The sequence below is a fragment of the Podarcis pityusensis genome (genome assembly GCF_964106645.2).
Source record: "Podarcis pityusensis genome assembly, chromosome: 10".
Taxonomy (NCBI): domain Eukaryota; kingdom Metazoa; phylum Chordata; class Lepidosauria; order Squamata; family Lacertidae; genus Podarcis; species Podarcis pityusensis.
This window is the reverse complement of record NC_138035.1, coordinates 8,040,233-8,065,821: the sequence shown is the minus strand read 5'-3', so window position 1 is coordinate 8,065,821 and position 25,589 is coordinate 8,040,233. Positions and strand designations below refer to the sequence as shown.

Sequence of the window (25,589 nt, the reverse complement as noted above, 5' to 3'; positions counted from 1 at the left end):
GCAGGCTTGCTCTAACCAGAAGTCTGTTGATTCACTTGAGCTGCTGTAGTGTATTTTTTCCAGGTCAAGGAGAATTTGCTTTCCTGCAAGATGCTTCTGCACTGCAAGCGGGATGAGCTGCGCAAGTTGTGGATTGAAGGCATTGAGCACAAGCACGTCTTGAATTTGCTGGATGAGATTGAGAACATCAAGCAAGTGCCCCAGAAGCTGCAGCAGTGCATGGCTAGCAAGCACTACCTCACGGCCACGGATATGCTGGTAAGAGGTGATAGCTGGTGCTTGACAGACAGCTGTCCGATAAGTGTCTGCTAGATTTGCTATCTGGGTCTGAGTAATTAGATCTGCCATTTACTCACCTACTGTATTGTTCTCTCTGCCTGTCTCATTTGCCCTCTTCTGTCACTCACTCCTTTTTTTATCTTCAGTCTATTAACCTCTTTGGTTGCTTTGAAAACTCTGCTGACTTTGACCCTGTGTCCTTAACCTTGATTCATGCCTTCTCAGCCCTTGGCTGCTGTTTCTGCTTTAAAAATTTCTGTCTCACTCGTGTCCATATTCCAGGTGTCACTCTAATAGACTATTACAGACTCTTCCAGTTTGTTACCTCTCACTTTGCCATAATTGTAATTTCAGAATGACTCTTCTTCTGCAGTTGCAATGATCACATCTGCATTGTCTCTGCATTGTCCCTCCTGTTGCTTTCCTTGTTTGTCCCAAGATCCTCATTTGAACAGTATTTGCTTTAACTCAGGATATATTTAGGCAACAGGCTTTCTGTAATTATGTTCCCTCAGTGATATCCTAAATGAGTATGGAAGAAGTCTAGTGTTATTGTAGAAAACTAGATTGTTGTGGTTGATCAGAAATCTGGTGCTTTCCATGGGCCATTGAGAAGTAAACCTTTTATTGATGATCCAGTTCCTAAGTGCTGCAGGTATCCTTGTGAAAAGGGGAAAAGTAGTAATTTGAGTGCACAAATTTTTGCTCCCCTTTTTACTCAATTTGCCCCTCTGTGTTCACATCTCCTGTTTTCTCCTTGCATGATGCTCCCTTCCTCTGCTAAATTAACTTGCCCTGTCCTCCTAATTTTGTTTTCAAAGCATTCAAAAAATATGATGCTCAAAGAATTAAACCTCTGCTTATCCCATATGTGTCAGTGCCTTATTAAAGATCATCTATCACTGCTGTTATGTGAATTTAAGTTGCACATGTCTGTTCAAAATTATGGCTGAAGAACTCCCAGCTTCCTGATAGAGAGCAGCAATAGCACGGTCAGCTTTTGACATATTGGAAAGCATCAGACAAATTATTTAATTTTGGGTTCTCCTTAAAAAACAGTTTTGAGGGTCATTCCAGCCATTTCATTTTGGAAATACTTTAAAAAATGTGCAGCTAATAATGCAATATGTGACTGCAACTGACACAGATTTGCAGACATTTGATCATAGTACACTGACCAGTGAACAGTGACTGGCTGAAGTCTTTGTTGAGGGTACCCTTGATGGCAAACCTGTGTAATATGTTAGATGGCCCTGAGGTGTTACTTGTGACCAGTCAACAATTGACATCTTCGGTTTACTCCTTATTAAATAACACTTTTAATTTCCAAAGTTCCTTTCCAAATGTTGCTGTTTCCCTTCAACTATGAAGCTATTAAGATGTTGTGTTGCATCTCACAGTGAGACTGCTTAGGTGGAATGCAGATCTTCCACGTTCAAGTCCTGGTCTTAGTCCACAGTCATTAACTATTATGCATTTCGTAGCTATATATCTATCGCCTTACCCCACATGTACCCACTTGGCCACTTTAATCTGCATAATTGGCACTGCTACATGTGCCACATAATAACAGCATTTGTAAGAACTCAATTGTTTAGTTACACTTTGGAACTCCCTGCCTATTCAGATCAAGCAGGCGTATTCACTGTACTCTTTTTGGCACCCGCTAAAAACATTCTTGTTTAGACAAGCCTACCCTGATGTTTAGAAAGTTGAGGTAATTTTTAGTATGTTAACTTTTGTATGTTTTGAAGTACAGTTGTGATTCTTCCCCCTCAAGTTTATTGTTTTATCTTTTGGTAAACTCCTTCGAGGCTTTTTATAATCGGGTGGTGAATAAATTTTTTGAAATTAAAAAAATAAATAGTTCAGTCAGTAGAGCGTGAGGCTCTTGATCTCAGGGTTGTGGATTCAAATTCCACGTTGGGCAAAAGACACCTGAATTGCAGGGGGTTGGACTAGATAGCCCTTGGGGTCCCTTCCAATTCCACAATTCTATGAAAAGTGAGGCTTACTTCAGACTGGTTTATCTATAGTGGACTGACTTCTCTGATTTGTGGAAATGCTCTTGCTCTCTACTGACTCAGCAGTGTAGGCTTGCAACCCCTTTTTTCTGATAGCACAGATAATTTTTGCTGCATCAGTGTGTTAAATGCCTCTAGAGTGGAGCTCCTTGGCGTCAGCCTTCTTTAGCCTACCTCTGTCTCCACATTAGAAAGATGCGGTAATTGTGCTCTAGCTGTTGGGTAGTTCCATTCTCTTTCATTGTATGATCTGAGTGGTGTATAAAATAATTATTAAACTGTCAGGGATGCATAATGTTTCTTGTCCTTCGTCCTCAAGGTAAACAGCTGTTGGCTTATCAAAAGCCTAAAATGATCCAACAAAGACACTGATATCTCATGTGTTGAAATGGGAGAGCTGATAAATATTGTTGCCTGTAGCTCTGTGATATGTGCAGTCTAAATTAGACCTTTGCAGTCATTGTGTGGGCTTGATGCAAGCGCATTAATGGCATAATTTCTGGTTGCTGCATCACATTTCTGCAGTCTGTTCTTTGTATTCCACTCACATTAATTGAAGTAATTTTGCCACTGAAGCGTGTTTCCAACCTCTGCATTTAAATTGAAATTTTAATTCCCTTATTGTTTGGCAAAGACGTCTGAAGATGGCTTGTTACAGGTTTCATTATCACTCAAAACACTCCAGCTGGTTCTAATGTACAATGATTAATTCTGGAAAGACTTATTAATGTAAGAAAGGCAACCTTTTCCCAGAAGCAGGAGCATAGCAGCAAAGGTATTTTGGTGACGGCTGGTGTTTATCTGAATCTAGATGAAGAAAAATATGTGTTTGGTGCTGGCTTGTGACGCCAGCTTAAAACTTATTGGGGTGATCTTTGCAGATTATCTGGGTACAGTTCTATACATTTATAAATGAATGGACCCAGCAAAAATAATTTTGGAATTTTGAATGTCCTGTAGTTAGGCTGGAAAATAAATCCTGAAAAGACAAACTTGCTAACTATGAAACGTCATGTTTATGCTGGCATGCGGGGACAGGGACTCCATCTTTTATTACCTCAAGGAGGAGCAGAAATTATTAAGTTAGGTTCCTGGTGAGTTGGGTGTGAATGGGGAGGCTGGAATTAGCTAGACCAGCCTATTCCCACCTCCTTACTTATTTTGTGTGCCCTACTCTCTGTTTGCACCCAATGTTCATGTGTGAGTGTGCATTCTTCTGCATATTGCTTGCATGAATCATCTTGGGCTGTTGTGTCTATAGCGACTTATCCATAGTGCATTTCCTCCCTGTAACACCCGGTGGCCTAGGATGCATTGACAGGGGCCTGTCTCATTCCAGGGATTGTGTCGGGCTTTTTGTGCTGTATTTTGCCGCAGGGAAGCAAGAACAAAAAAGAATACTTGCTCAGGGCATGACTCTCAGCGGACTTGGAAGAGAAGAAAACATAAAGGCAGCTGGGGGTGGAGGAGAGGGATTACTGAGTAGGAAGTAGTGCTTCTGAAATGGGTTTGGGAGCTCTAGGGGAATAACAGATGGAATATGAATCAACAGTGTGATGCTTTGGATGAAAACCCAGTCCTTTTTCCAGTTGCATCAATAGGAGTGATTTGTTTCCAAGCCAGTTTCTCACCCAACATCTTCAATCCGTAGTCAGTATGCATAATGAAGTACAGTGGTACCTCGGGTTAAGAACTTAATTCGTTCTGGAGGTCCGTTCTTAACCTGAAACTGTTCTTAACCTGAGATACCACTTCAGCTAATGGGGCCTCCCACTGCCGTCACACAATTTCTGTTCTCATCCTGAAGCAAAGGTCTTAACCCGAGGTACTATTTCTGGGCTAGCGGAGTCTGTAACCTGAAGCGTCTGTAGCCCGAGGTACAGCAAGGGTAGTAAACATAGTGCCCTCCAGATGTTGTTGGACTCCAATTCCCAGCAGCACCAGCAGCATGACCAATGGTAAGGATTTGTAGTCCCAAAAGTATCCAGAGAGCACCATGTTTTCTCCCCCAGATATACAGGGAGATGTGTCATGCTCATGCATATGCCCTGCCCATTGTGTGCATAGCAATGTATTTCTCTGTATGCATATAACCAATGTGCATAATCTATATTTTGCAAAATTGGGAGGGGGATGGATAGCATGGTTGTATGATGTTTTAAACACAGAAGTTCTCCTGTACCACCATGTATATAAAGTCTCCATAACTGGGTGGATCGGGCTAGAGACATCTAGGTGAGCTGGCTCCAGAACTTAGGAAGCTTTCATACTACTACCTTCAATCTGGACGACATTTTCTTTGAAATCCTGTTTTGTGCAGCATAGTTGTAGAATGATAATTGCTGATCTGAAAGGATTCCAAGAGCAGCCAAGGTGATTAAAGGGTCCAAATCTTGTGTGGAGTTGCTAATGTAATCAGGGCTCTGACTATATATAAAAATAAAATATTTGGTGCTACATTTACCCAAGAGAAGCTAGGTTTGATGAACTGTAAAAACTAAGCAAGCCATCACATATTTTGCATAATTCTGCTGTTTTCGTTGAAGAGGGGCAAATAATCACTGCTGCATTTGGTTCTGAATGATTCTGGCTGGTTCCTCAGCCTTCCTGTGTTGACTGTCATTGTTGTGGCTTTTTTGCATCTGTACAAACAGCACATAGCTCTTTATTTCTGCATCTGAAGGTGAATAATAGCATTCAGAGTTCCCCCCTGAGTTAGATGTTTGCTTCTTGGACCAAAGCCTGCATTGCTGCCACCTTCTGTTCCGTTCTCAGAACTGAACAGGTGGAGCCATCAGTTTTCTATTGCGTTCGATTGGAATGTGTTCAGCCAAAGATAATTTGTTCAGAACGGGAGCCTTGTTTGCAGTCAAATTAGCTCATTTCCTATTGTTGTGCTGACACGGCAGGCCCTGAAGCATGGCAGATTTTCCCACTGCACCTTTTTGTTGCTATATTTGAACCTTGGCTTCAGAGCCTACCTTATTAAGCTGCGAGATATTTCTACCAGTTTGGGTCAAGCAGAGTCTATTTGCTCGGTGCTGTGAAAAAGAAATTGGAAAGCGGCTGGATTGTCCATGAGCTTTCATCCATTCTTAATGGCAAAGGATTGTTTGTTTGGGCCTGCTGGGGTCAGAGACAAATGTGTTCAGGCAGTTCAGGTTCAGGAGCAGTCAGAGGAAAGTCAGTCCAGAATCAGTTGACATGATCTAAGATGGCCTGGTGGTCAGGTTCTAGTGCAGTCAGACAAGAGGGCAAGTCAACACAGAAGAGCTGCTCTGACTGTTGAGCCAAGCCTAATCCTTTCTTTAGATAAGACTAGCGGGGCCCCTATTGGCTCCTCAAGTCACCTGAATTTGCTGAAAGCCTCCCTTGCTGCCACTGTTAGAAGGATGCTGTGGAGCAGTAAGGCTCAGGCCAGCCATTCCTTCCCTCCATGAGCTGTGAATTGTGCCTCTTGACACTAAAGTGGGGAATGGGTGCTAGTCCCAAATTTGACCCCTCCCTTGTTGAATGTGTTGGTTGTTCTGGCCAGAGTGATTGGAGTGGGATGATAGTACCTTGTTACCCTCAAGGGCCCTTATTGGCTGCCGTGGGTGCACACATGTGGGCAGACAAGGTGCATATTCACTGCTCCCCTCCCTGGTGCACAGAGACCCCCATCTGGTCTGTACTCCCCTCCTGTTTTCTGACTGCTGGTTTTCTCCAGCATCTCCTACTCCCACCAACTTCCAACCATAGCCCTCACCTCACATTCCAAACCTCCCAATGAGAGGTGCAACATGAGATGAACCCTGTTTAACTGAGCAATCAGCACGGTTCCTTATTGTGTGCTGCTGTGTGCTTAAAGACATAGCCACTGCCACCTCCCACCTTCCTGCAATGAAAATAATATGAAAGTGGCATTTCTTTTAGCTGTTTGAAAAAAGATTGTAACGGATCTTAACAAGCACAGTGTGAGAGATATATGTAGTTGAAATAATAACCTAGGAGTGGACCTTTAACTCCTCTGCCTCTGCTGCTGTTTTAATGCAAGCGCCTCTTTACATAGGTTTCCTCAGTTTCCCCCATATGCTGAATGGGGATAGTTCTTAATGAGACACTCTAAATGTTCAAATAACGAACAGCAAGCAACACTTTATGAGCATGTATATCTTTAAAGTGCTCAGCATTATACTCAGCCAGATTTTTCATTATTGCTTCTAATCCCATTTTCTGATCCTGTTCAAGTTTTGTTTTGTTAATTTCATCATCGAGATGTAAAGATATTTTGAAAGCAGGAGCGCACAAGCAGAGAGAGGATTTCTTTCCCTTTGTAACATCTTATCGCCTTTTCTTCCTTTAATATACTTATCAATAACTTCATCTCTTTCCTTTTAATCTTGTAAATTCCATTATCTGAGGCATTTTGTTGCATTAAACCATTAGTGCCTCCCATTGCCTCATTTGCATTGACACGTGCTTGACCTCGGCCCCTCTCCTCTTTTCGTTAATGCATCAACAAGCACTGATATCTCTCTGGAGCATTATCATTTGGCTGTTAGCTCAACTAATAACAACCATTCATTTAAGCTGATGGAGGTTTATTAAATAAAAATGGGCAGTAATGAAGGTGGTGGAGGAGCAATAGCTAGCATCCTCATATTTTATGGTGAGGGCATTCAGTCTCTCCATAAAGTGTGCTGGGTTTGGTGGAGGCGTCTTGGCGTTCAAAGGCAGGTGTTATTGGGGTCTGGGACAAGATCAAGATTAATTAACTTGTCACAGAGCTACTCCCCCAGCAGCAATTTTGCATCTAGTTCTTCCTGTGAGGTTTTATAAGGAAGACAGGTGTCAGTAGTCTGTTTCCTGCTCATCTACCCTCCAGCAGAAGCCACCATTGATAGAGAGGGGCAGAAAATAAAGTTGTGATGTTACGACCCTGAGGCCAGGCTTCCTTTCTTCAAGGGTTGAAGCTAGACATATGAAGTGGGAGAAGGAATTTCTTCCGGGGCAGCCACAGGAATACATAACCAACCAGAAGAGGAGTCCATGGTGTTAGTATCTCTCCAGCTTGAGGACTCTGCAATACTCTCCTCTGACTCAGAGGTCTCCACCCCAGAAGTTCTAGTGGAATCATGATCTCCCTTGCTCTGTCAGCTGACAACTGCTAAAGTGGCCTGGGCCCCTTTAAATGAAGAGGCTGGTCATACCAAAGGCAGAACTTTGGATATAGCAAAAGCCCCTCTCTCGTCACACCATGCCACAGACCTAGAATGGTGCTGGGGGGGGGGCTTGCTCTGGCATAGCACAGCTGGGGTACTCCTGATTCAGGTGGAGATCTGCTGGATCCTAAATCTCATCTCAGGGGATCTTACCTTAGGGTTGTGCCGCAGGTATTCTTCAGACCAGTATGAAAAAACGTTGTGCAATGTTTCCTAAATGTGGATCGTTCAGAAGCTAGCTTCCTTTGGCTGTTGTTGTATTTCAGATGCTGGAGAGGATTGGCTATCATAGCACTGAAGCTTTCCTAACAGACTGGATGGTTCATCACTGCTGATGACTTGCATTTTAGTTGAGCTGGAAGATGTCAGATTGCTAGCCAGCATCATCCATAAGAATTTTTTTTAATGAAAAGCCACCTTCTGCCACAGGGACTTCTGAGAGATTTTATTATGAGGTTAATTTGTTAAGGCTTCTGTTATGAGACATCTTCACATTTGTAACTACTTCAATTTCTCCTAGAGTGCAGCCGAAAAAGAACATTTTCTAGAACTCTGATATTATTTTGATTGTTTCTCAAGCTCTGATTTACGGGCTTATAATTTAGTCCCTAGTAAACTAATGAAACTCTTACAAAGGAACTGGAAATGCTCATGATCTTGGGGATAATGGAGCAACAAAGTACAAAATTCTGCTAGAGAAACTAGATTGCATTTCTAAATGTAAAGTTGCACAGTTTTTATAACCCCCAGAGGGACCAGGAGAAATAGTAAGAGTTGGATTAAAAACATATATAGAATCGCAGTTGGAAGGAGGATTCTGTGGGTCAGCTATTCCAGCCCCCTGCCATAAAACAGGGTCACCCCACCCCAATGCACTGCAGATAGTTTCTTGTGCAAACGCCTGGTTTTAATCTTTTCTTACAGTAAGGAATAATTTATCATTAGATGAGCAAATATTCCATTACCTCATCACCCTAATGAGGCATTATGTTTTCTTCCAGTGCTGATCTACTCTTATGGTAATGAAGAAATTCCTAAAGTTTAGCACATTTCCAGATGTATATTTTTGTATGCGGTGACTTTTCGGCTATTCTTCCTTCCCGCTTTCCCCCTCTCAACGTCATGCTATAGTTACAAAATTCCCTTATACCTGCTCTTCTCTGCGTAAACCATTCTCACTGTTGGTGTATTCCCACCGCATTCGTGTCCCATTGCCTTGCATGCTCACTTGTTAAGCTTCTGCACAGTTCACGAAAATGGTATGACACACGAGCAATTAAGCCAATGGCTAGGATAATCTTACTTCAATTTGGTAAAGCCTGAGCTCTTATAGTCAACTGCTGAAGTATGTGTTTACTTCATTTCTACAACCTCTTAATATGAGTTTATTATTTATGAATGTTTTATATGTACTAAGAGCATATACCCTGTTGCCACTTCTCAGGATGCTGATGGTCTCCTGAGCAGCAACTAGTTTTGCAGGGGAACTACTTCAAAGAGGGTGTGGAAGGGACCTGTGAGCACAGCCACAATTTTTTCATCCACAATTTATTCTGCACCATTTATTCTACTCCTTCTGTTTCGATGTTGGAAACTTGGGGAAGACAGCTGTATTTGATCCTAAGACCTCCAATGGCTGATCCATAATGTATTATGCCCATGCAAGCAAACATAATGATAAAGTAATATTTTTGCTGGAGCTGCATTGGCTCAGTCAAATCGCAGTTTTAGGTCTGGCCTGCTGCCCAAAGTGATGAGGATCTTGTTAGTTCTTCCTAACCTTCATGAATGTTTCAACTGAGGTGTTCTGGAGCAAAGTAGTATTAGTTGTTCAGTAGTGTTACTTTGATATCTCTCAGTAAAAGTACTTGCTCTGTGGGATGCACTTGCGGCATTGGGATTATTCACTTCAAAAACACTGGAAAAAATAATGCCCTTGACTCCATTTAATATTACTATATTGTACCCCAAAAAAGACTCTTTTGTTGAATTGTGGAAGGTAGTTTTTGCTAAGTTCTGCATATCTGTAAGGTTCTTTTAACATTGACTCTTGCAATGGTTCTGGATTTTCAGGAGAGGAGGATTGTTAGGAAGTCTGTCTTCCTTTCGATTTCGAGCTGTGGGAAATATTCTACCCCTTCTCTTTCTTCTGGAGCGGGGATATATGACATCTCTGAAGTGGTTCAGCAGAAACAGTAATCTGAATGTGGTCTGTAAGGTTGTTAGTACCTGCCAATTGGGAACCGGAAATCTTAGCAGTCTTCTGTCTTAACTGCACTACTTTTTCCACTTCACAGAAAAACCCATCCTCTATTTTCTACCTAGGATAGAATTTTATCCACCCTTGTTCATTGGATCTTCAAAGTAAAAGTGATTTCTTGTTGACCAACTGTAGCAATGTGGTGGTTAGTACCTTTCAAAATAATTGGATTGTGTTTGTTTTTCTGTTGCCTAAGCAACAGGTTCTACTGCACTTAAGGTTTTTTTTCCCTCTACTGGACCTTTCCTGTCTACCCACCTGCTCCTGCTCCCTTCTATCCATCCTGATTTCTGCACCATTCCATTTGCTTATCTCCCATATCCAACTGATCTCTTGATGCACTCTGAATACTGTTCATATCTTTTTCCTTGGATTCTCTGCACCTTGCCTTCATGGCAAACGATGGCCTTCCCCAACCCGGCGCCCTCCAAATATTTTGGGCTACAACCCCCAAAAGCCCAGCAGTAGTTGTAGTCCCAAACAACTGAAGGGCACCAGGCTGGGGAAGGCTAATGTCAATCTTTCCTGTTGACATTGTTCCCTTGGTTTTTGGTATATGCAGCAGCATCAAACACTTCCTAAAACGGTGTGGGGACGACGACGACACATGCTCTTGTTGCTAATCCTTATACTTCCTTCCAGGACTGAAAGTGTCTTATCTTGAGATTGGGAAGGCGAAGTTCAAGAAATGGAAACTCAGCATTCTGTAGACTTCTAACTCAGTGACTAGTTAAGCAAAATGTCCAGACATTCAGTGAAACAGCTGGGCTACTGCCAAACAGAAGCATTCCCTTGACAGCTGATGCATGGCTTCACTGCTCCGGAACAGCCTGTGTCTCAACTAATTCACAGGATGAATAGAACAATTTGGTACTCTGGGTACAAGAATGGGGTATCCTGAGAGCAATCTTGATGGAATTTGGTCAATGTGTCTCCATGTTTGCACAGCAGATTACTCTCAGCCAACTGGCTCTTTAACACTTGCCATTCTGTGCGAGGGGGGGAATACTTGTGTTCAGGACATTATTTTTTGGTCAAGAATCTGCTGCATTTGTTATCCCTACACCATTACAAGTGGGCATGTAACTGAATACATATGCCAAATGATTTTGCACTGGGGAGAGGCAATTAAAGTGTATGCACCGACAGTAATGGAAGATTATGCTCCATTCTGCTATCAGATTTACTCTTGATTGCCCAAAGGTCAGTTCTGATAGAAGCTCCTATAATGTTAATTCCTGGTGCCCATCTGTGCACTTTGAAGCACTATTCTAATATGGACACCTGCTGAGAAGGGTAAACGAGCTGAGCATGTGAATCCTTTGTCTAAGTTCTCAGGATAGGATAAATAATCCAGATAAAATCTTTCAAGATATTTAGGAACAACTTCACATGGCCGCAGACCAGTTGGATATGTTGCACTGGACCCTGGGGGAATCAGTACCCAAAGTGGCATGTTGAGCTGATTTTTAATTTTGATAAACCCATAAATAAACACAAGTACCCATGCCTTCATCATGTGATAATTGGGAAGAACAGGTTTACGAGGCCATTTTATACCTTATGACATTTGTGGAAATGTTGAGTGGAGGTATTATAGCAGCTCCAAAACAGCTATATTTAAAAGTGGATCTAAATTATTCCACTTCAGTGTGATGATCTGAGTTCCCGAAGTGGGCTTGGCTTCCTTTTCTGGCTATCCATGTTTTCTCAAGAGAATTGTTTTGCTTTAAACATAAGTGTCTTGGTAATGGGCAGTAATGAAGAATGAAATATGTGGCTGGGGGAAGAAAGGATGTTTAAATGGGGTTTGCTGAAGTGTAGCTTTGATACTTAAGAAGCCTTCTAAGCCTGTGTAACATTGCACCTTGACTGTTTACCTCGAGAATTCAATCACTTTAAAAGCGGCATTTCCAAGGCCATAACTCCCCAGCATGTGTCTCAACAAATATGAAGTGTCACATAGGCAATTTTTTTAGAAAAAAGATGGCTGCGTTTTTCACCAAAGGGAGAAAATTAAAGCTCCATTGGCATCTCCCCCACCCTATTTTAATACTACAGTAAATGATTGACACTTCTGTTTGCTTTTTATCAAGGCTTGCCTGAGAGCTTTATGTTGATATAATAGTTTAGTCTTTGTGTATCGTCATTCTTTTCAAAACAGGAAAAGCAAGTGAAAAATGGGGCGTTGGCATTAAATAGCACTTTTGAGAGAGACCACGAGAGCCTCACCTGCCTTTTAAACTCTGATTTTCCATATTCTTTTTGATCCTCCAAATCAGGGCCACTAAGAAAAAGTTCAGGCACTGTAGTAACCCATTCCCAGCCAGAATGTCCAAGAAGGCCATCCTGACTGGGGAAGCTTTGCATTGGTATCTGTGGCCAAACAGAAGGCTGGACTTAATGTCGTTGGAACCTTAATAAGGCCTTGTAGATCAGACTTCATAGGATGAAAGAGCCTCTGGCATCCTTGAACTCCTGGATGATGCTACAATTAATTAGTTTGAATAGGACTTGAATCAGAATCTGTGTTACAATAATGAATTGTCTCTGAGCATGTGCGGATGCTCACATTTCCTTTCCAAATGAGTAATCACAGCCAGCCCCAACACCTCTGAAATTAGTGAGCAAAATTTTTTGTCAAGAAGGTCACAGCTTAGAGGTAGACTTGACAGTTCTTTTAAAAAAAGAAGAAATGAGTCTCTAGACTACAGTCTATGTTTTGGTAAATGCTTCCAAATTCAGGTTTTGGTGTCTGTCTCCATTATTGTCTTACCGTTGATGCTCGGTGAACTTAAAACCTGTGTGTCAAAACAAAGCTCATTTCTCATACTAACGATGCCTTGGATTTTTAAATGAAATATTGTTTAATTTGCTTCAAGCTATTTATGCTCTCTGCTTACCTCTTGCAGTTCTTAAGACGTGAGCGCTGAATTCCTGCAAAACGAGGTTTTCTTTTTTGTTGCCGGTCACCTTTGTTTTAATTGCTTCGTGATGAAGTATTTCCAGTGCTGCAGGGGAATCATGAACTGATGAAATTAAACAGAACTGCAGGAGCATTTATCAGCCATTGGTTTTATTAAACCATGTCTCATAGAAGGGCACCTTAAACATTGTGTCAAATGTACATTTGCAGTGTAATTGTAGTCACTGGTTTGGCCCTTCTCTGGGCTTGAGATTTCTGTTTAGAAATTCTGTGTAGAAATTCCTATAGATTGTAGTTGGTGAGCAAATCTCTTTTGCGTCTTGATGTCTTTGATTGCCATGCAGCAATGGCAAAAATAGGTCTAGGGCAGGAGTGGCTAACCTGTAACTCTACAGGTGCTCTTGGACTGCCGTTCCCATCAGCTGCAGCCAGCACAGCCATTGGTCAGGATGATAAGAGTTGTGATTCTTGAACATCTGGCAGGCCACATGTAGCTGCTCTTGGTGTAGAAGTTAAGAGCAAGCCTACACTGGGGGAGGAACCTTTTATCCCGGCAGGCTTGATCTTTACCTCCCCAACACAGGACCAACCATTTATCAATCATCTGATATCATGATGATGTAAGATGAATGATAGGTGGGCCGTTACGCCTGTCCTTCAGAATTAACCTATGGGGATAGGGGGAGGGGTCTGCTTCACCAATGTATTCGCCTCTGCTTATCAGTCCTCTTTGCAGGGGTATGAGCAGGCCTTACCCCTCTGTCGTGAGTCCTGTGGAGGTGTTGTGGAGAGGGTGCTTGGATATTGAGGAAGAGAGGATGGAGATTGGGAAACTGGAGGTAGAAGACCCTGGGGAGGGTCCTAGTGGGCTGGGGGATAAGGATCGGGGATCCCAGGAAGAGACTCTGAGGTCTGAGTATAGTTTTGAGTTGGAGGAGGAGATCCAGGTTAAGTCCTGTTGCTTTGGCTGTGTGCCAGTTCTTGGTGGGGCAGGCTTAGCCATTGTAGAATTGCATCCATCAGTTGGTGTCACCCAGTGATGACAGTTGATTGGCAGGTGGGAAAATGGCCTTATGGGCCATCTTGGACCCCCATGGGGACCCCATGGGGTCCAAGATTATATTGCAGGCTGGTGGTTCCCCAACACTGTCTTACAATGACAAGCAAATAAGTATATTGTCAAAGTGCACCTTTCCCATCAAACCTTGACTTAACTCCTTGCCGCTTACTGAAATTAAGGCTAAGTATCTGTACTTGAACATCCATTTGTTGTTCCTTGGGACAGGGTCCTGCATTTTTGCTTGTTTCTCTTTAAAATATAATTATTAATGTTGGCATAATAATTTGACCAAAGGAGAAACTTGGAACACTGGGTACTGAGAATTCTGAGTAGTAGTTAAAATATATCATGGATTCTCTTCACAGGTTTCAGCAGTGGATTCCCTGGAGGGACCCCTCCTTCAGGTGGAAGGACTTAGCGATCTGAGACTGGAGCTTCACAGTAAGAAGATGAATATGCACTTGGTGCTAATAGACGAACTGCACCGCCATCTTTACATTAAATCCACCAATAGGGTTGGACAACGGAACAAAGAAAAATGGACAAAAAGGTTAGTCTGTTCTGATGCAGTAGAGAAGGCTTTGGTCTTGGATTTTGTTTGGAAAAGAGCTGTCTAGACTAAGTCAAACCTGAATAAATATTCAGTTGCTCAGAGAGAAACATGAGCTTGCTGCAGCTTTCAAGAGGCAATGTAGAAAAGCATTTTTATGGCTGGCCAAGTGCTCTAGGACCATTTTAAGCTGTAAGATATTTGAAGATGACTTAATACCAAACTGACACACTGGTCCATCTAGCCTGGTCCTGTCTATGAAAACCAGCAGAGGACTTCCAGGGTCTGGGGCAAATTTACTTTCTCATCCTTCTATTTGAGATGTCAGGGAATGAAGGTGGGACCTTACGATTGACTGGTTATTTAATTTCTGTTCCTCTTAATATACTAAGAATATATCTAAGAGGTGTACAGAAAACTGAAGAAACAACAGACAGCTTAAAGAAGATAATACAAAAATACAGTTACATATAAAAAATGCACATTAATACAAAGTTACTAATATATGTATAAATCAGCATCAATTCATTTTCCTCCTGACACTCTCTCAGCCTCTGGGTTCTCACCCAGGGTCCATCAAACTCTCAGCTCACTCACAAAAGTCTCACAGTGAGAAGACATCCTGGAAACAGTGTACATCACCCTAGTCTCTCACTCTAGACTTGCTTTTTATGGGCTGGCTCAAGGTGGATGGTACTGCCTCAGGCTCCCCACAGCTGTGTTCCATTTAGCTGCATCCTCTCCTCACCCAGTTCCAGGTACAGCAGGTTTGCTGAGTTTTCCAGGGGGTCCAAAGGATGGGAAGAGGGCCCCCCCTCCACTCACAGCTTTTTCTTTACCCTCTATCCTCTCCTCCTCCCCCAGCTGCTTTGCCACTGAGCTGTTTCTCTTTACTGTTTTTAGTATCTATTCTATGATTATAAGATCAGCTGTCTAGTCCAGCATCCTGTTCTCACAGTGATCAGCCAGATGCCTGTGGGAAGCCTGCAAACTGGTCATGAGCACAGTAGGTTTCTGCCAATCTGCAATTCCCAGCGACTGGTATTCAAACGCATAACGCCTCTGACCGTGGAGGTAGAACAATAGCCACTAGTGACTAGTAGCTTTGATAGCCTTGTTAATATAGACAGTACAGAACTGGACAATTTTCACTGAAAGAAAGCTTCAAAGTGAGAGCCCCCCTCCATATTTTAATGGTCATGGGATTGTGAGGGGAGACAGGAAAATGGCACTCTGTAGATTCTGGTGCCCGAAATATTTGCTTCATGTCACCTGATGGTAAGACTAGTTCTGTACCTGAATTGGGCACTTTTACTTTTGATTCCACCATGAGTGGGGAGCATCCATGGGTGAAGGATCTGCTTTGTGAAGAGCAGTAGTCTTCCCATTTGCACCTCCGCTTGTTGACTATGTCTACTTCAGGAGTTATTTCAAGTTTCATTTTTCTCTGCTACAGTTCACATGTGAAGGATGCCTCCCCTGTGCCTCTGCTCGATGTGGCTAGCCTGTCTACTCCTCGCAAGTACCTTGACTCCTCTCAGTTCAGCACTTCTGGAAGCTCCAGTGGTGAGTGGCAAAATAATAAAAGACGTTTCCATATGCCTTTTTCGTTAAGTATGTGTGTGGTTTTCTCCAACCACACTGATAAATTTTGGAGATGGTTGAAGTAAGTGTGAATACCAGGTCCGGAAATGACCCAAGCTGTAATAAGGGGGTTGTGACAGCAGTTTTCTAATCTCATGTGTTTGCTTACAGTCACGTTCAGTTGTGCTTCCAAGGCTGTCCCCAGTGCAGGCATATAACAGGAGCACCTACATATTAGGTGCAAATGCTACACCCCCAACTCATTGTTGTTTTTAGAAAACCCTTTTTTGGGAAGGGGTGTGTGAGATGGAGAACCAGTAGTGGAGAGGGGGAAATGAACAGAACCTTAGTTTAAATTGTGGAATTCATAATTTCTGAGTAGAACGTGCCTAGTGTGTGTGTGTGTTCCCAGTTTGCATCTGTTTTGGAGATGTTTTAAATAACAGTGGAGAGCTCTGCCACATCCCAATTATTTTGTTGGTCCCTTTCTACACCTTTTCTAACCCCACAATACACCTCCCCCCCAACCAGTGGGATGAGCAGCACTGTATCCAGTATATCAGATGTGGATTCAGCATTGTATAGCATAGCATTGTAGGTTTACTTAAAACATGATGATACTGACTGGCTCATTTTCAATCGATTTCCTAATAATCCCTTGCATGGATTTTGCCTTTTTTCTTTGCCACTTCACATTGATTTGATGTGTTCAGTGAGCTATATATAATCTTTCCATATAGATTACTGCAATGTGTTATACATAGGACTGCCTCTGAAGACGGTTCAGAAACTTCAGCAGGTGCAGAATTTGGCAGCCAGATGGCTCACCAGGGCAAGATGGTTTGAGCATATTACACTGTTCTTGACCCTACTGCGCTGGCTGTCAATTAGTTTCTGGTTCCAGTTCAAAGTGCTGGTTTTGAGCTATAAGGCCTTAAACAGCTCAGGACCCCAATACCCCAAGGACCGCCTCTCCCCATATGAACCAACCCAGACCCTTCAATCATCATCTGAGGCCCATCTTTATGTGCCTCCTCAACAAGAGGTTTGGAGGGTGACAACACGAGAATGGGCCTTTTCTTTGGTGGCTCCTCGTTTTGGAATGCTCTCCCCAGGGAGGTTCACCTGTTGCCTTCATTTTGTATCTTTAGGTGCCAGGCAAAATTGTTTCTCTGTAACCAGGCTTTGGGGTGATTATTATTCTACAACCCTTTATATAGGTTTGTTTTTGTTTTATTATGCCTTTTGTTTTCTCAGTTTGTATTTATATGTTCTGGACCACCCTGTGATCTTTAGATGAAGGGTGGTATACAAATTTAATTAATAACAACAACAACAGTAATCACAGCCCTAAGATATCTTTCTTGATCACTACCACTTCTGACCACAACAATCTCTGTGTGTGAAATTTAGGGTTCTTGCCCCATTGAATTTCCCTCTCCATTTTGCTATTTTGCGTAAGGTAAATATTATGGAGCTGATTCCATGATTCAAAATTTTTGAGAGATTGTCCTTGCATATGATTGGGCAGAGTACTGTGTAGAAGTGGGAAAAGACAAGCAATTATTGAGAGTCTTTCCAGTGCTCCTACCTAGTTGCTTATTAGCGATGCAAATTGGTGCAAGGGAAAGTTGGTGCAATGGGAATTCTGCTGGAGGTGGAGTTTCACAAACTCTCAAAGTAGCCCAGTGGGGCCCCATGAACCTCTGTCCTTTGAGATAAAAAGATGCAGTAGAAGCCGGGCATCATACAGAGAAGCATAAATTATGCAGAGTGTGGCATAAAATTTTACTACCTGCTCGTAAAAAGCAGGCAGCTAGTGAAATACACTGATAAATAGTAGCAAAATTTGATCCCTCACATGACCGTAAAAAAACAAGACCCAAGAGGGTGTTCCTTAGCTGATATATTCTTTGTGGTGATTTGGGCAGTGGGATGGGACTCGGGTGGTTTAGTGCTGCCTTGCCTGAATGGTGCATCATACAGATTAGTCTGACATCAAATTAGAAAGTTTGTTTTTATGGGATGAATCATTGACTTGGGAAAGGACTTAGAGAAATCATTAGTTAGAGGGTGATTAATCTGCAGAGGTCAATGCTTTCTATTGCTAGGGTGTTAAAATTCTTTGTAAACACCTCTTGGTTCAGGTTTGTTTTGTTTATGCTTTGAAGTAGTGAAGATTGTTATTTCCCCCCCTGAACCAACTTGTGTTGAAGCAGGAATATGCATGCATGGTCCAGGGAATTTTTCTAAATTCTGGAGTGCCATTAAACCCCTAGTGTGCCCTACATACCTGTCTAGGTTGGTAAATTTTGCCAGGTGGGATGGGAAAAGAGGCAAGGTGGCAGAAAAGTTTTGAATAGGTGCCCCTTTTCCTAACATGTTGTGCATCTGTTGTGCATCTGTGAGGGGAGAGACTCCATCAGGCAAGGCCTCTTTCTACCTGTCTTGCCCTACCCTCCGGCCCTAGGAGTCCTCACAAGGGAGCTGGTCCTGGAGGAAGAACTGTGAGGGGAGAGACTCCATCAGGCAAAGCCTCCTTCCACCTGCCTTGTCCCACCATCTAGTCTCTGCTTCTCAATTTGTATTATATTATTTTATGTACTGTGACTTGCCGTTGTTTTATTGATTATAGTTTAGAAATTATTTATTGTGTTTAACTTTTATGTTATTATTATAATTATTTAATACTATTCTAATGATTGTTGAATGTTACTTTTTTGATGTAGGTTGCCGATTTCAAAGTTATGTTTTATTATCACATTTTTGTATTGCATTAGATTGTTATAAGATGTACATTTCTTCAGCTTGTAAACTGACTTGAGTATTGTAAGATAAAAGACGGTATACAAATTAAAAATGATGATGATGATGTTAAAAGATATAGGAGTCCTTCCAGGAAATAGTTGTCTCACCATCCTCCATTTATCAGAAGAGGATAATATGTATTTTAAATAAAATAAAATGAGCACATACCCCGCAACCATAAAATAATGTTATAGGAGAAAAACGAAAAGATGTTGGGCTCAGGCCACTTTGCTGTTTCTACTTTCTGGGAAGTCATGGGGCGAGGGGCTGGCCTGGGCTGCAGGGCCCTGGGCATTGGTCCTGAGGTCTTGACCTAGATGCACCACTGCCCTGGACATGTAATAACCACCTCTGTAGTAATTCCCTCACCTCCATATTTTCCAGGGAGGGATATTAGCTTGACGGAGATCAAGGAAGATTTAGAGATGGATCCTGAGGAGAACAGCTCTATCTTTATGGGCATCCTCATCAAAGGCCTGGCCAAACTGAGGAAGATTCCAGAGACTGTGAAGGCCATCCAAGATCGCCTGGAGCAGGAGCTGAAGCAAATCGTCAAGAGATCTACCACTCAGGTGGCAGACAGTGGCTACCAGAGGGGAGAGAACATAGTCCAGGAAAATCAGCCTAGGTAAGAGCATTGCATTAAAGAAGGCTTCAAAATAAAGAGCATTCCTGGTGTTAATTCACACCAGTTTTGCACATCCACTCATTTTAATATTGATGGTTATGCTGATTATTTCATGATGTCCTGTATAAAGAATGGTTGTAGACTGGGCATATAGATTCTATATATTTAGCATTGCCTCATGCTATCTTGGCTATCTTTAAAATAAAATGTAATTAATTCTCAATATTGTGAGAGAAACATTTGAAAAAGTAAGTGATTGAAAGGAAAAAGGTCAAATTTCATCTTTTCAACTCACTACTTTTTCACATTCAAAGACAACAATTGCAGAATAAGAATATTTTGAATAATAATGCAACACATCAACTGATCATAGTTCGGTATCTGCCATGTTCATGAAAATGACATGCAAGTTAAGTTAATTACATACTGTAATGCAAGTTGTTTTTCACACATTGTGTCATGTGTATAATTTCTGTTAATGTTTCAGTGTCTGCAGTTTCTCCCTTCCCCTTTTAAGAACAGGCAACTAGTATATTGCAGAGAGATCTTTCTATACAGAAAGTGTGAGAGAAGAGGAGCTGGCTGACTGAGTTAATGGGTAGCCTGAAGCTGCTGATCCTGAAATGGTGGCTGTCTCAATTCATTCCAAGAAATGCCTCTTTAGGTACCAAGGATGGTACTTTCAAGGGTTGATTCTGTTGTCTGTCTGTCTTGTCACCAAAGCATGTATCAATGCGGAGGGGCAGTTCTCAGACTTGGAAGGCTCATTGAATATTGGCTGCATAAAGAACACAGCTTTTGGAACATGTGAAAAGTGCACCTGCTCCACTGCACCGTTCTCCTCCCTATCATGACCAGTCAGGTGCCTTTGAGCATCCTCAAGCAGGACATGAAGAGACTAATCCCCCTTTGCTGTTTCTGCCCTGCAAGCAGCCAGCTTTTGGTGGCATACTGCCTGTGAACGTGAAGGTTTCATTGGGGTATTGTGAGTAGTAAACCACAGATAGACCTTTCCTCCCCCGCGGGTTTGTCTAATCCTCTTTAAAAGCCATATGCACTCGTGTCCATCACCAAACTTTTTTGTTTATAAATAAGATTTCAGAAGAGGTGGGTTTCATGAAACAAAATACCTTAACTATAATAATAATAATAATAATTTATTATTTATACCCCACCCATCTGACTGGGCTTCCCCAGCCACTCTGGGCAGCTTCCAAAAAAAATATTAAAATACTGTACTACATCAAACATTAAAAGCCTCCCTAAACAGGGCCGCCTTCAGATGTCTTCTAAAAGTCTGGTAGTTGTTGTTCTCTTTGACATCTGGTGGGAGGGCATTCCACAGGGAGGGCGCCACTACCGAGAAGGCCCTCTGCCTGGTTCCCTGTAACTTGGCTTCTCGCAGTGAGGGAACTGCCAGAAGGCCCTCGGTGCTGGACCTCAGTGTCTAGGTAGAACCATGGGGGTGGAGACGCTCCTTCAGATATACTGGACTGAGGCCGTTTAGGGCTTTAAAGGTCAACACCAACACTTTGAATTGTGCTCAGAAATGTATTGGGAGCCAATGTAGGTCTTTCAAGACAGGTGTTATATGGTCTTGGCGGCCGCTCCCAGTCACCAGTCTAGCTGCCGCATTCTGGATTAGTTGTAGTTTCTAAGTCATCTTCAAAGGTAGCCCCACGTAGAGCGCATTGCAGTAGTCCAAGCGGGAGATAATCAGAGCATGCACCACTCTGGCGAGGCAGTCTGCAGGCAGATAGCATCTTACCCTACGTACCAGATGGAGCTGGTAAACAGCTGCCCTGGACACAGATTTGACCTGTGCCTCCATGGACAGCTGTGAGTCCAAAATGACTCCCAGGCTGCGCACCTGGTCCTTCAGGGGCACAGTTACCCCATTCAGGACCAGGGAATCCTCCACACCTGCCTGCCTCCTGTCCCCCCAAAACAGTACTTCTGTCTTGTCATGATTCAACCTCAATCTGTTAGCCGCCATCCATCCTCCAACCACCTCCAGACACTCACACAGGACCTTCACCGCCTTCACTGGTTCTGATTTGAAAGAGAGGTAGAGATGGGTATCATCCGCATACTAATGAACACCCAGCCCAAACCCCCTGATGATCTCTCCCAGCGGCTGCATGTAGATGTTGAAAAGCATGGGGGAGAGGACAGAACCCTGAGGCACCCCACAAGTGAGAGCCCAGGGGTCTGAACACTCATCCCCCCCCACCACTTTCTGAACACGGCCCAGGAGGAAGGAGCGGAACCACTGTATGACAGTGCCCCCAGCTCCCAGCCCCTCAAGACGGTCCAGAAGGATGTTATGGTCGATGGTATCAAACGCCGCTGAGAGATACAGCAGAACTAGGAAACAGCTCTCACCTTTGTCCCTAGCCCGCCGGAACTATAAATGACCGGGGTGTTTTCACAATGAAGAAGGTAGACCCACTTCTGTAGGGAGGGAGTTGCACAGATAAAACTTCTGCTGGGTCACCATTCTCTGCACTTGTGACTGTGGTAGAACTCTCTATGCTGATCTTAATTATTTTTGTGTGATTAACTACTTTATTTTGTCTGCCCTAAGTATATTGCCCATCAAGTTTCAAAGGATGACCCCAAGCTCTGGTATTATATGAGTGGAAGAAAACAATCTGTAACCACTTTTCCCATTCCATGCAGAATTCTTAAAACATTTTTTTGATGTGCTCTCATGTTTACCTTTATAAATCTCCGAATGTTTTAGCATTTCCTCACAGGGAAAGTGCTTCCACCTGTTTGATCATTTTGGCTGCCCTTTTCATACCCTTTACATTTAACTTGTGGGTGTTCAGATGAACAGGACTGCTTTAATTAATACTGGGATTGAAAGAAGCCAAAAGCTCCACAGGTGGGGAAGTTATTCCCCTCTCCCTCTTAGAACAATGAAGTCAGAAAAGCCTGGTAGAGAAGTGTGAATTGGCTAAGTTATCATAACATGCCAAGGAGAGTCTCTTTACTGTTTAGCAACTGCCTTGTTTCCCCATCTCACATTTTTGACAACTTCGAATTTTGAAGAGGAGGAACTTGACTCTGAATACTTGAGCCTTTAAAAGGCTCAGATTTTTTAGCTGTTTAAAGTTAGCCAAGAGCTTTGCAAATGCATGCTTTTGTGCTGATTTTTAAACATTCCCCCCTGCCATTTATCTACGCTTCTGACTGCTGCAGTGTTCCTTTTTCCTGGAGCAGAATATTGTCTCATGGTTCTAACACGGGGGTGGGGGTGGGGGGAGTGGACAGCTGCTTGGGCTTGAAGAGGCAGCTGTGACAAGTGCGTTGCCCTTATGTTAATGTTTTCTATGCAAGGTAGGGAACCATGGGAGAAAACAGTTTTTAGAAAAGTTATTTAGAACTTTAAACAATCAGAATATTTAGTGTATGCATATGTTTTAGCAATTGATATCTTACTAGTTTGGGCCCACAAAAAAACTTGATAACACGGCTAGGTAAAAAAGCTTTAAAAATGTGAAAGATCAGTAACTAACAGAGCAAAAATCTCATGACAAATGGGGCAATATTTCATTGGCCTCCAAGACAATCAATCAACAGGAGGGAGGGCCAGATACGTTTAATCCTTGTATGCTCAAACAGAGGGTGACAGTCAAGGTACTCGGTAATGCCTCACTCATCCTTGACTCACCTATGAATGGTTAAGGAAAAGTATCTGTAGTGAGGTCATGTAGGTATCTGACCTATAGGGATCTCCTGGGACCCTATTAGCATTATGTGAATAGGCTGCGTGTTTAGAAGGGGCAGGGTTGGATAAAAGATATAAAAGTGGGAATTCCTATATGAAAGGATTATGTCCTAGCGAGGAATTCTGATCCTACTGGAAGGAGTTTCCAGCAAGAGACAAGGTTTGTGAGCCAAGAGAGAGATCTCTAGGGCAGGCATCACTGCATCAAATAGAAGCAGAGTAATTGCTCTTGGAATCAAAGCTCAGTTGTGTCAAGTTTACACTAAGGGTTTTTTGTTTCACCAGTGAAAGCTGAATTTGATATGTTAATGTTTCAAACTCGATAAGTTAAAACTTGAGCAGGGTGAACTAACACCCTCCTTGAATTTTTTAACAAGGGGTTTGGGTTTTTGGCCCTTGTGGCTAATGACCTCAAGACTTGGCAGGGTTTGAGTTTTAGATCATCAGTGAACCAGCGCCCTGTGTAATGCCTCTAGGTCTTTGATAGTCAGTGAGCACATTGTCTGTCTGGCTTTCTGCTACTGTACTTAAAACCGTAAAATTATTATTGGTGCCTAATAAAATGACTAATAAAATGTGACAGACCCAAAGGGGTCTTATCACCTTGCTGAGCTGAAATCCAGGCAGCTTGTTAGCACTGCTCGGTTTGCTCCAGTGAAAAGGGTACTTAATGGTATTTCAGCCTGGTCAGTATAGTAACTTTTTGGTACCCAGCAAACCTTTCTGGAAGGCTTCCAGATATGACCAACCTTTTGCCCCTGAGAAGGTTGTAAAAACAATTTGCCATACTGCCCTGGGGCCAGGGCATTTAAGGATGTTACTGACCTATTCCTGCTACAGCAGTATACTTTCCCTTCATAGAGATGTGGAGGGAAAATGCTGTTTCGTTTGTGAACTTGACCTTAGTAGGGCAAATGCTGATGTAGTGGCAGACCCCTCTGATGGTAAGAGTACATGGTTCTGAACATCGGGCTCATTCTTGGCCGTCTGTGCTGATGGTTGGGAAACACCTTTTCTCTCCTTCCTCTGGCAGCAAGCCTGTCTGCCCCCTCAGTAGATAGAGCATGAGCTCCTATTGTGATGTGTTTGTGGACTTTTAAATAGCAATGGTCTTCTCCCATTCTGCAGTACGAGACTAGTAGGTGGGTGTTTGTCTAACTTCTTTCAACACATTTGGGCAGTATACAATCTGGTTGGGTGTAAGAAGACGGGCATTGAGGGAATATGTAATCCATAGTGGTAGGGCATGTGCATGGAATGCTTTTTAATTGGATCATTTCTGTTCTCTAATTCTGTGTCTGAAGTCCAGTCCCATCGGATCTATATTGTTTATGTCACTTTAGGTTTCGGGAAGTAAGTTCACCTTTGGTTTTCATTGTTCTCATTAGCAAGTGTTAAAACCATTTTATGAGGCCAGCTTCCCTTTTTATTTGCTTTCAGTGTGAAGGGACAGTAGTTTATAAAGTTTACATGGTTGAAAATCAGCTGCACGCCTCTGCTCCTCTACCAGTTAAGAATGATGTAGAGGTTTTCTTGCATACAAAAGTGAGAAGCCAAAATGCAAAGAAAAAAAGGAAATAAAAGCAATTTCAAATGTAATATCTTTAGATATTTCACAGTACCACATACTTATTAAGAACAGTTATTAAAACAATCCATCTCCATTAGCCATAAGATCAATTTTGACTTGCCAAATATATTTATACCATATGGACTTTGGTGTTGACTCATATTTAAATAACTTTCAGAAAAAGTGTAGAATTTGCAAAATTCACTGTGGCTGCTGATTAATTTCTGAAGTTACTCATTGTTCTGCCTTAGAAATTTATCAATTTTGGGGAGGGGTGCTGGGGGGGTATTGGGGAAAGCCCCATTGTGCAAGTGGATGCCCTTGTGCAGGGCTTTTGCTGACAAGGTTCAAAAGATTGACCCCACCCTTAGCAAAATTAATGTTTATAAAGAAGTTTTTTTAAGTTTCAATATTGTGTTTTAGAGTTACAGGATGTACATTTCATGGGAAAGGCTCTGTAGATGTGTGAGAGATATGTATACATTCACATTTTTAAGGATGCACAGTTTTAAAAATCTCAGGAATATATCTGGTGGGGGGGAATGTAGTGTGTGAAGAAGCAGTGTTCAGGGTGCCCCATGATGGCCCCATAATTTAGTTCCTTGCAACCTGGAGAGGTTGGATGACTTTATGAGTTTGAAGGGGTTGGAAAGTACACAAGTTGCTCATGTCCCCTGCTCTGTGGGGACCTGAGTTTAGTCCTGAGAGGGTCATCATTTTAAACAGGGACAGTTGTTCCACCCTGTGCTCAAAGGGTAACCATTATCCAGATGCATCAACCAAATCCTTTGCAACCTGTGTCAACTTTTTGTTACTTTGTCAATTTGAGTTATGTGCCCTTTTCCAACTTTTGCTGAGGAAGGTTAGCCTGATCCAGAAAAGCATGTTGATGAATGCAGCGTGCGTGAATCACCATTGGTGACCTCGTTCAAGTCTCAGCAGTCATATTGCATCATGCTA

At 42.5% G+C, this 25,589-nt stretch overlaps 1 protein-coding gene across 1 annotated transcript in view; it reads left to right on the top strand.

Moving 5' to 3' along the window:
- Nucleotides 1-25,589, top strand: part of EXOC4 (exocyst complex component 4) — a 349,341-nt gene that overhangs the window by 36,726 nt on the left and 287,026 nt on the right. Inside the window, exons 3-6 of the mRNA XM_081022722.1 lie at nt 64-258; nt 14,119-14,303; nt 15,760-15,869; nt 19,080-19,323. Coding sequence (XP_080878848.1) covers nt 64-258; nt 14,119-14,303; nt 15,760-15,869; nt 19,080-19,323 — 734 coding nt within the window. The remainder of the gene's footprint in view (nt 1-63; nt 259-14,118; nt 14,304-15,759; nt 15,870-19,079; nt 19,324-25,589) is intronic.